General features: G+C 26.7%; 1 protein-coding gene across 1 annotated transcript; it reads left to right on the top strand.

The window, feature by feature from the left end:
* Window positions 1–6,328: 6,328 nt before the first annotated feature.
* LOC101217768 (cinnamoyl-CoA reductase-like SNL6) lies at window positions 6,329–9,125 on the top strand. Its single transcript, XM_004148034.3, has 5 exons — window positions 6,329–6,535; window positions 6,627–6,775; window positions 7,735–7,926; window positions 8,015–8,361; window positions 8,680–9,125. The coding sequence occupies exons 1-5, from the start codon at window positions 6,418–6,420 to the stop codon at window positions 8,768–8,770; spliced, it is 897 nt and encodes a 298-aa protein (XP_004148082.1). The 5' UTR covers window positions 6,329–6,417; the 3' UTR covers window positions 8,771–9,125.
* The last annotated feature ends 2,259 nt before the right edge of the window (window positions 9,126–11,384 follow it).

Here is an 11,384-nt window from a genome sequence, read left to right as displayed (position 1 = left end):
TTCCAAAACTTCAAACATACTTCTGTAGACACGAAGAACTATATTTTATATTTGTATGATATTAACACTAACATTAGTTTTTTAATCTTCTTTTAAGCTAAAAAAAAATGTTAAAAACTTAAAAATATTCAAGTGTATATTTGAAACAAACCACCCAAAACTTTTCATCTATCTTAACCTAAACTGTAAGAATATTTTTAACTTTTTTTTCTCTTTGTTTTAAGAGTTGTATGCATTTTCGAATCTTCTTAAAATTCAATCGTGTTTTTTACTCAAACTACAAAGCCTTTAATGTCAAAAGTAAATGCATTATACCAGAGTACAAAGAGCATCTCTTTTTAATTTAACCAAAAAAAAAGTTAAATGTATTTATAATTGTACTATGAACTTTGTATTTGATGTCTAATAAAAACCTGCATTTAACTCAATTTCTTCCAACTTGTACCACCAAAAGCCAAACTTATAAACCTATCCTAAAACACACACACACAAGACAACACAAAAAAAGGAATTCACTAACATCAACGACGGATTTAGTATAATATGTATAAACAAAAGCATTAAATATTTAATATTTGTAGGCAGTTTAGTTGTAACTATGTTTGTCAATCTCTCTTCCAACTAAAGTTCATGTCTTACTTGTATGTATTTTTTTTTTTATAAATTACAACTTGAAGCCCCCTGTCAATAATTTTTTCGCTTTTGTCTAATTAAACTTTCGTTCGTTAATCCAAAATCTAAATATATATATATAGATCCAATCCTAAAAACTTATAAACATGTTGACTTTTGGTTATACATGCATTGAAATAATCATATATATATTGTTTGTATTAGGGTTGTCCATATATATATAGAGAGAGAGAGAAGATTTTTGTTTCTTCTTCTTAAAACACTAACCTCCATCCTTTAAACAAAGTTGATTATGTAGCCGGCAAGTGCACTGCCAAATTACTTCTAAAACCCGACCTTCTAAAAAAGATTAGTTTCTTAATTAAATACTTGAAAAGAGAGGTAGAAAGGTGGTTTTGATGTGGTGAGAGGGAGTAGAAGGAGCTGGAAAATAGCTGGCAAAAGGAGTGAAGGCAGTTAGTGAGTTCAAACCCTACTTGTCCTTTCATAACTGGCTCCACCTCCCTCTTCTCTACCCCCAATATTCATTTTTATTTATTGCATATAACATTTCCTTTCCTTCTCAACAACACCATTCTACGTCCCTCCCTTCCCTTCTATTTCATACAATACTAATAACCCTTCATATTTATATTACAACACTATTTTAATTATCTTCACGCGCTTCCTTCCTTCCATCCAATCAATTCTATACATATTTTACCTAAATATTATTTAGGTAAAATCAAACAGGTTCATTTGACACCGTTGCTATTTCTTGTTTTATATTTCATATTCCTTAAGAAACTCATGTGTTTGATTACTATTCTCGTTTTCAATTTCCGTTTCCATTATTTCGATTATATCTTAACATCTTTCTTTTGTTTATGGATGGGAAGAGACATGTCTATATTTACTTTTGACTTAGAAGGTATTGGATTCAATTTTCAACTTTTATGACTTTTTTTTATTTGTACTATTTTATATTTCTTAAAACTCTATTTTATTCTTTTCTTCCTTTCTATTAATTTATTTGTTTAAATTCCTTACTTTGTTTTTTTTTTTTCATATTTATATTAATTTCTTAATTTAATTTTTTTTATAAGATTTGTTTTTTTCTTCCTCGATTAATTTCTCATATTTATATATTTAATATTTCTTAATTTATTTTTTTCTTTCTTTGTTAATATTTTCATATATATATATATATATATATATATGTTTAATAATTTCTAATTTGTTCCTATTTTTTCTTCTCTTAACTTTTTTATAATTATATGCTAATTTAATTTAAAATTTTAAACTTTTAGATATATTATCTTGATTTTCAAATTTTGAATCTAATTTAATTTTTTCGCTACATTTATTTTATTTAAGAAAATTTTAAAAAATAGAAGAATTTGCAAACTATTAGTTTACGACCTATAGCAAAATTTTAATCTATCCAAAATGGATAATCAAAAGGAAAATTATAATTGATGACTATTTTAAGAATTCTAATTAAGAATGTAGCAACATTTAAAAAAAAAATTACAAATATAGCAAAACTATCGCTGATAGACTTGTGTGATCTATTAGCGATAAATCAATATTTGCAACATGGACTATTGATAATAGACTTTTATAATTGATAAAATTTGACAAATTTTGCTATATTTGTAATTTTTTTAAAATGTTACTCTATATTTAATTATTTTGAATCTAGTTGCTAAATTTGTAACCGTCTCTAATTAAATTTTAATTCAAGCCAAAAGTATCCATTTTTTTCTTATAGGATATAAATAATTTCCATTTTATTTAAATTTATTTGTTTAATTTAATTTTGAATTTTAATATGTTTAATATTTCAAATTTTATATTATTCTTAACATTAAAATTTAAATTGTGAATATTTTATTTAAATATATTCTAAATTTTAAATTTCAAATTTGGCAACCTGCATGTTTATATGTTATTTAAAATTTAATTTATTAGTTTTTGTATTATCCAAGTTGTTAGAATTTTATATTATATAATTTTTTTAGTAAGACAATCATTTAGGTTATCTTTAGTATTTTACAACCATGACATTTACGTAGTAGTATAGTTGAATTGAATTTGAATCAACATCATTTAAAAGAATTGAATGAAAAATAATATTTTAAATTAAATTTTAACAGCATATGGTTAATAAAAATTATTGTATTATAGTTATTAATTTTACAATGAGATTTATGTGTATTGGATAATGTTAATATTTTATTAATTATTTCTTTCATATTCTAATGAAATATATATATATATATATATATTATTTTTTACATAATGAAATCATATTTAAACTAAAAAATAAGTGAAAATGTTAGGAAAAATAACATATTAAGAAACGATAAACAGGTGAAGATTATCAAACATAAGTTTTTTAAAAAAAACAGAAAAATAAAAATAGTTATCAAACATAGTCTCAATTCTTGTTTCTCAAGAAAGAAAAAATAAAAAATGAAAACCAAAAAACAAAAAACAAAAAACAAATAAAGAGAACGTTATCAAACAGATTCATAAGAATAAGATTCATAAATATTAACTTAGATAAAAGAATTTGTAGATATAGAGCATGTTTGAACTTACAGCTAAGAATAGATTGATTTAAATCATTTTTATTTCAAAAGTACGTGTCTATATGTAAATCATTTTTATTTCAACGCTTTTTATTAAAAAGGTTTGAAATAAAAAATTCAAAAGTAAATATTGTGATTGTCAAATATTGCAATTGATTCAAAATAAAACACTTGAAAAATTACAATAAACACATCTATAACAAAATTTAGATCCAACTTTCTAAGTTTATCAACATAGAAGTTGAATTAATGATAATAACAATAAAGTTTATCATTAATAGTTTTGTTAAATTCATAACTTAATTTCTTAAAAACGTCGCTACACATTTAACTACGAATCATAAAAGTGTTACCGGTTGTAATTGTCCTATAAACTATAGTATTTCAAAATAAAATTGAACCACATTTGATATGCATAAAATTTTAGAATATAATTGTTATTGTTTAGGCAGCCTACCCTTAAACATAAAAATAAAAAAAGGCCATGTCAAATGCTTGGAAAGTTAGGTCAAATAGATGACCAAAAAAGAGAGCAATAGAAAAAGGAGAAAAGGAGAAAAGGAGAAAAGTTGACGAAGTTTTTTGTCAATTGTGTCCCAAATAATTATATTATTTTTGTGTTGGCCTATTCATTAGTTAATAGTTATGGCACAGAACCCTTCTTTCATTTCTCTTTTTCTTATTCATCTTTATCTAAATTATATTATCCTCTCCTCCTTCTTCTTAATTTCTTCTTTTATTCTTCTTTTTGTTTAATCTTATTTCTTGTGTGTTTTACAAGAATAAAGACTCAAAAACATTACTTTCCTTCCAAATTCATGAATCAACTTTGATTCTCTTTTGAATAATTTGATCCCTAGTATATAAATATATGAATATGTACTTCATGCATGATTGCATTAATATATATGTACATTTCATTGTGTCTTAATAATTGATAATTATTTTTGGCAGTTTTTGGTTGGATTTATTTAATACAAGAGTAAGTAGATAATGTTTGATGGTATGTTTAAAAATGACTATTTTATATTTTAATTTTATACATAAATAGCTATTAATAACGACATAATTAATCAATCAATATAACTAATATAACCCTAACCTTATATCTCAACAATAAACATTTAAAACATTTTGACAACAATAACAAATTAAGTCTACATCGTTCAAGACCAATACACAAACTTTAGCGGCTTCTTTTAATACCACATTTCAATCATTCAGACTTTTACGACTTCCTTTTGGTTCAATTATCACCAAGATCACAGTAATTGGGACCAAATAAAAATGGAAAATAATTATAAATTATTTATGAGAATTATATGTAATATCAAACCGTTTGCTAGTTGGATTGATTTGTCCGGGATTATAAACGCTTTTTCTATTAGTTTAACATTCAGAAAGTCAATCTAAATGTCTATGAACAAGGTGATTTTCTTATTTAAATTGTTTTTTTTAAGAGTTTAGAGATAATTACCCATGTCACACATATGCATAATTTTTTTTATATAAAAAAAATAAGTAATTGATATGTTAGATATAAGATTGAATTGATTACAAACTCACATTTTCATTTTCATCCATAGGGGGTTAACTAAAAGAAAACAAATAGATAATAACTTGTTATTTTCTTAAAAACTCAATTGAAAAGGTTGAGAAATTGGTTAGACACAAAATGGGAAGTTAAAAGACTTCATAAATGCAAACAAAAAATTTAAATTCACTATACTCGTTAAAGTAAAAAAAAAGAATATTAAATTTAATGACTGAACTTGTAATTTAATTGTAAAAATAAAGGTTAAAGCATCTTACCATATGGTTGTTTCCATAAGTAAAAAATGACTTTGTTATATAAGTCTATGATAAATTTTTCCTTGATTGCATTAACAAAGTAAACTCTAAAGTAGATTTGGAAGAGTATTGATTTTACTTTTTACACACTTCAATTTCTTCGATAATAGATTGAACCTCAAACATCTAAGTGAAAAAATTGTGTAAATTACCATTATAAAGCTACTTTTGGCACACCGCTCATAATTGTCTTTCCATTGTAATAACTTCAACACATAAATTGATTGGAACAAAACTTATATAATTAACAACGTGACAGAAAAAGAGTTTTGAAATAAGTTACAAACTTTATAGTAATGTATGTCACAAGATCTACACCACCTTTTTTACATATACGTGCATTTCAAAAAGAAAGCATAAAGTGTATTGATGATATTCAACCATTACAAACCAAATTATAACTCAATCCCTCTTTCACTTTTCACTTTTCTATACTTAATTAGTTTAAATATCTAAAAACAACAAATTATTATTATTATTATTAGAGTTTTTTCAAAAATAAAAAATTTATCAACTATACTTTATTGAACAAAATTACTAAAATATTTTATCTTGTATTTTTTACTTTTTACAACTTTTCTTATTATATTATAACTCTTATTGTTGTTATTATTATTATTTTAATCTATTCAAACAATAAAACGTTTAATTATATTGACAAAAATGTTCTAAAACTTTTTAAATCCCTATAAAAAAAAAAATGAGATATTTTTAAATACAAATTAGTAAATTAAAAACATTTACAAAATATACTAGATTTTATATTGTATGGATGATAGACATTTAATAGTATAGTAAGACTTTTATTAGTATCATGAAATATGATATTTTACTATATTTGTAAATTCTTTTTTAACGATTTTGTTATTTTCAATCATTTTTCTAAAAATATCAGTAAATAGTTTTAATCAATATTAATAAAAGCTTTTTTAATATATCAATTCACTCCTACCTATTTTTGAGAATTTACAAATAAAATGGTAAAAAATAGGAATAAGTTAAAAAGGAGAGAAATTAAATGAGTTGTTATTACAAATACAACTCAAATTGTTTTGAAACTTTGAATTACGTTGACATATGAATAGGTTAGATGTTTGAATGTCTATACATAAATAATCATAAAATATCTTTTTTTAAAAAAAAAAAAAAAATAAGGAAGTAGTTATGATTAAATACAATAATTCAAGAAGTTTCCGCTCTTAACCTCCAACTCCCCAACTAAAACCAATACCCTCTTTCAATGCCCTCTCTTTTCTTCCCTTTATATACAAATCCCCATTTTCCCCCTTTTCTAAACACTCCTCAACTTCCTCCACCCCTTCCTCTCCTTCTTCATTTCCTTCTCTCTTTCTCTCTAATGGCTCCTCCCGCTAAGACCGTCTGCGTAATGGACGCTTCCTCCCGCGTTGGCTCTGCCCTCGTCGCTGCCCTCTTGCACAGAGGTTACACCGTTCACGCTTCCCTTCAGAACCACGGTAAGTTTTCAAATCGAAACGCTTATTCTTCTTTTATTTTATAATTTCTCTTGAATCTGAATCTGATTTGAAATTTGTGGTGAATTGTTAGATGATTTGCAGTGTGTTAAAGGAAATGCTAACAAATTGAAGGTTTTCCGTTCGGATCTGTTGGATTATCATAGTATTATGATCGCTCTAAAGGGATGCTCCGCTTTGTTCTATTCATTTCAACCTCCTCCGGATCATTCCACCTACGATGTACATCTCTCTTTACTTTCTCTCTCTATAAATTAAGTTTGCTTTCTTTTTTAGTATAGGAGGAATTTTGAATTTTGCTGTCACCGAATATTGTTTTTCCCTAAATAATTATAGTTGGTTACTAATTAATCAGGTTTTAATCTTACTATATCCCTATAATTCTTAAAATCTTTTATTTAAGCTAATTTTGAACTTTAAGTTTGTTGATTTTTTCCTTGTTATTCATCTAGTTAGGTCTTTATGTTTTGCATCGATTTCTCAAATTAATTTGTTTATTGACAATCTATGACCTTTATTTATTATTTGTAGTTATATTTATATTGGACATATGGTATATGTTTTTTCTTTTTCACATTAGTAGTGTGATTAAAATGATTTTCATTGTGCAAACATATATCTTGTAAAGAACTTGAGAAAACACCTCTAGAAGTGGTAAAACATTTTTCCTATAATTGTCTTTACAAATTATTTTATTATTGCATCATTATTTTAATATTTGACAACTTTAGAACGGCTTTTATTGTGCTGAATTTATAACCTAGGAGGGTCTTTAATTAGCCCAAAGAAGAACCAAGATGGTTGAGTTGAATTCGTAATAATTAAAAAACATAAATGCGAGAACCGGAAATATTTTGGTGAGTTGTTGATGCTAATATTGAAGTAGTAAACTCTTTCAAATTACTGGTAATAGATAATTTATTACCGGTTTGGAAGTGGTTTTTAAATGATAATATGTATTTTTCTCAAATTAAAATCAGTTAAATGTATAATATTTGATATTTAAAAACAATCTTTTTATCATGAAAATTAATTTAAAATCAATTTAATAAAACACTTTCGTGTTAAAAGAAACACACCAGGATCTTAAAAATAATTTGGTATATAATTAAATTATATTAATTATTGATGTGTAGAATATGAAGTGGGTGTGTTACAAAGGTGTTGTGTTTGGATGGCAGGAATTAATGGTGGAAATTGAAGTGAGAGCAGCTCATAATGTTCTGGAAGCATGTGCCCAAACGGAGACCATGGAGAAAGTTATTTTCACCTCTTCCATTACTGCCGTAATTTGGCGTGACGGTCTCAAAACGATGTCGTCCGATGTCGACGAGCGTCACTGGAGCGACGTTAACCTCTGCAAGAAGTTCAAAGTAAATTCCATTTCTATATTATATATTTTTTACTTTTACCGCCTCCCTCAATTAACCGGGAGTTGTGGGTTGGTTGGGTTATGATCAGCTGTGGCACGCTCTATCGAAAACCGTAGCAGAGAAAACAGCGTGGGCCCTTGCGATGGATCGTGGGGTTAATATGGTGTCCATAAATGGAGGGCTAGTGATGGGACACGATGTGACAATGAATAACCCGTATTTGAAAGGAGCGGCTGAGATGTACGAAGATGGGGTGTTGGTCACCGTTGATCTTAAATTCATAGTTGATGCTCATATATGTGTGTTTGAAGATGTGTCATCCTACGGTCGATATTTGTGCTTTAACAATATCATTAATTCTCATAAGGAAGCTCTTAGATTAGCCCATATGCTATTGCCGCCCTCTTCTGAAGCTTTCTCCCATTCCCCACCAAGGTTCCTTCTCCTCTTTCCTTCCCTTTTTTTCTTTTCAATTATTATAACTAATCCAATCAATTAAGATAGATTTACAATTAAAGATAATATTAGTTCAATAAGTTAATGGTGTAGAATTTAGTCAAGCAAATTGAAATTTGAAAATTAATTATTATAGCTTACGTACTTTAAGTCTCATAATTGAAGGTGTTATTTTGCAATTTGTCATTTATTATATGGCTAAATATTACCATCTTTTCACTTTCTTTTGACCTTGCACAAAATTTAATTAGATGATTTATTAACCTTTATTTCCTTTTTAAATTATTATCGGTGCAGTTTGGAAGACTCTGTTGTATATCAGCAAGGAATAAGCAACAAGAAACTTAACAAATTGATGGTGGATTTTGAAAGTGGAGATTCATGTTGACCACAAAAAAAACCATCCCAGCAAAATTAATTAGATTCCCCAATTTTTATTTTTTTTTATTTGTGCATTATTAGGTCCATTTTGTTACCCCATTGTAATCTAAATGGGGGTCTTTTTTTTTTTTTTTTTTTTTTTTTTTTATTATTTTACTATTTTTTAAGGACCAATAGTTTTCTTTAAAATGTTAGATTTAAACATAACTAAAGGCCTAATCTTCTCAAAGCCATTGGTAATATCTAAATTAAAGCTATATGTGTCCATCCCAAGTTTATGATGGATGATGGTATCAAATTATCTGCCTTGTATATCCTCCTTCAAATGTTGATATATAATGACAACCTATTTGTACCAAGCTTATCAATTGTTTAATTAATTTATTATATTTTTTAATCTACTTGTTCATAGAATATTAATGTACTCTTGATGATTATGTGAAAGTAAGACTTGTGGAAGATCTACTATCAAATAAAATTTATAACTGTCGATCTATTCAAAAACTATAAAAAAATTTGTAGTAGTTAGTAGAAGACCGGGTTGAACTATAGGTAACCAACCTTCAATTTATTTAAACCAAGTTTATCTATGAAAAGCAATAAAGAGGGGGAGTTTGACAAGTAAAATAAATAAGGAAAATAAAAGTGTAGAAAAGTAAGATAGTAGGTGGAGAAACGTGAGATGACAAGAGATTAGATCGTCAGTCCAACTATGTTTGGTTACTCATACTTTAAATTAGGGCTAACTCGGATATAGCAAATCGATATAAATTAATTAAGGATATATCAAATGTTTAAAAGAATTGTAAATATGACAAATTTTAATTACATTCCAAGGTAAAAGACGGAAATGTCCCTACAACAAGTGATACACTCTACTTTTTGTATTTCGATTTCAAACACAATTTTATGCTTCGCTTCACATTTTCCTTCCATCTTCCACTTTCTTCTATTTTCTTCGTATTCCGATTTGGTTTTGTGGTGTTGGTGCCTTTGTTTTCGGCTTCGCTTCATGTTCTCCACTTCATCGTCTTCCACTTTCTTCACTTTTGGTTTTCTGCTTCGCTTCAGGCTTTCAGCTTCAGTTCACGTTCTTCGTTTATTTTCGTTCTTCCAGTATTTTTGTTTTTCATTTGGTCATAATATGTTTGAAACAGAGTTTCTTCTTTTTCTATTTGTTTGAAATCAATTTCTTCATTTTTTTTTATTGTGTTATGTTGTTACTTAGGGTTAAGGTCTATTTATGATATGTTTATATATTATTGATAGACTTGAGAGATGTTTAGTTTGTTTGCATTGGGATGTTAGTTGATAATTTAGTTTTATGTGTTGGTGTCTAAAGTTCTATCAGTGATGTTTCTATCAACTTGAATATGTTTAACTTGTTTGTGTTGGAAAGTTAGTAGAAGCTCTAGTTTAAAGTGCATTTTTCATGTGATGTTGCTTAGAGTCTATCAGTGATATGTTTCTATCACTGATTGATAGATTTGGAGAATGTTGAACTTGTTTGTGTTGGGATGTTTAACTTGTTTCTTCGACATGCTAATCTTTTTTCAGTTTGTGTGTTATTGTTTATGGTTTATTAGTAATATGTTTCTGTCACTAGTAGACTAGGAAGATGTAAATTATATTGTTTTCATTATAATATATATATATATATAATAAAAACTCTAATTCAACATTATCATTTCAGGTTGTTCAAGAAAAAGAAAAAAAAACGATGAAAATAACAAATAATGTTAAAAATGTTAAGTCGAAGAGACAACTTAACTGATCAAAGAAAATGTTGGAGAATGCAAAAGACTAGAATATTGCAAGAGACCGATTGATATGTCCCTAGTTATGATTTACAACTCTCTCATTGAGTAAATGGACACTGTAGAATTAGTCTTGCGGATATTTCATGATAGAAAATATCAATGATAGACTTCATATTTTATTTGATTTTGTTATATTGAAAGGTGTTGGACCACAAGTTAAATATTGCAAATTGACCGATCTTCAATTAATGTTAAAGTTTATTAATGATAGATCATAATGGTGAAAAAGACTTCACTGCGACGTTAACACTTCATATTTAGTTGATTTTACCATATTAATATAAAAAAATGTTGGATCCCAGGTTGAATAACCATTGCAAATTATGTGCTTTTGTGTTCCCATTCAGAAATAATTAGTATTATACATGTTGAATCATTGTAAATTAGTATTAATGGGTGCATTTTATTGAGAATTTTTTTTTGTTAATACATATGTTGAAGTCTATCACTAATAGAAGCTATCAACGATAAACACTTCATAGTAAAATTTATAACCGATAGAAACTATCAGATATAAATTAAACTTTTCATTATGACATTACTTCATATTACTACTTTACAATAAAATAAAGTACTCCTACATTACTTCGTATTACTATTTTACAATAAGGTAATTTCTGCTAACAAAAAACATTCTCTATTTTCAAGCAGAATGATTCTTATCAATAACGTAATGTCACATCATTTTGTGACTAGCACGACGACAATGACTACATTTTGATGACTTTTCTTCTCATTGATCAATTTTTTTTGTTTGTTTTCATGGTCCTTCTGCTCGACGCTTGCAAAATAAAGGTAATG

The sequence above is a fragment of the Cucumis sativus genome, chromosome 2 (genome assembly GCF_000004075.3).
Source record: "Cucumis sativus cultivar 9930 chromosome 2, Cucumber_9930_V3, whole genome shotgun sequence".
Lineage (NCBI taxonomy): Eukaryota > Viridiplantae > Streptophyta > Magnoliopsida > Cucurbitales > Cucurbitaceae > Cucumis > Cucumis sativus.
Note: the sequence above shows the minus strand (reverse complement) of the source record. Positions and strands in the feature narration are given on the sequence as shown.

Excerpts from the sequence above, each read along its gene's own strand:
- LOC101217768 (XM_004148034.3), top strand. The coding sequence starts at position 6,418 with ATGGCTCCTCCCGCTAAGACCGTCTGCGTAATGGACGCTTCCTCCCGC. Across the intron at positions 6,776-7,734 it reads CGGATCATTCCACCTACGAT|GAATTAATGGTGGAAATTGA; the intron begins GTACATCTCTCT and ends TTTGGATGGCAG. Across the intron at positions 7,927-8,014 it reads ACCTCTGCAAGAAGTTCAAA|CTGTGGCACGCTCTATCGAA; the intron begins GTAAATTCCATT and ends GGTTATGATCAG.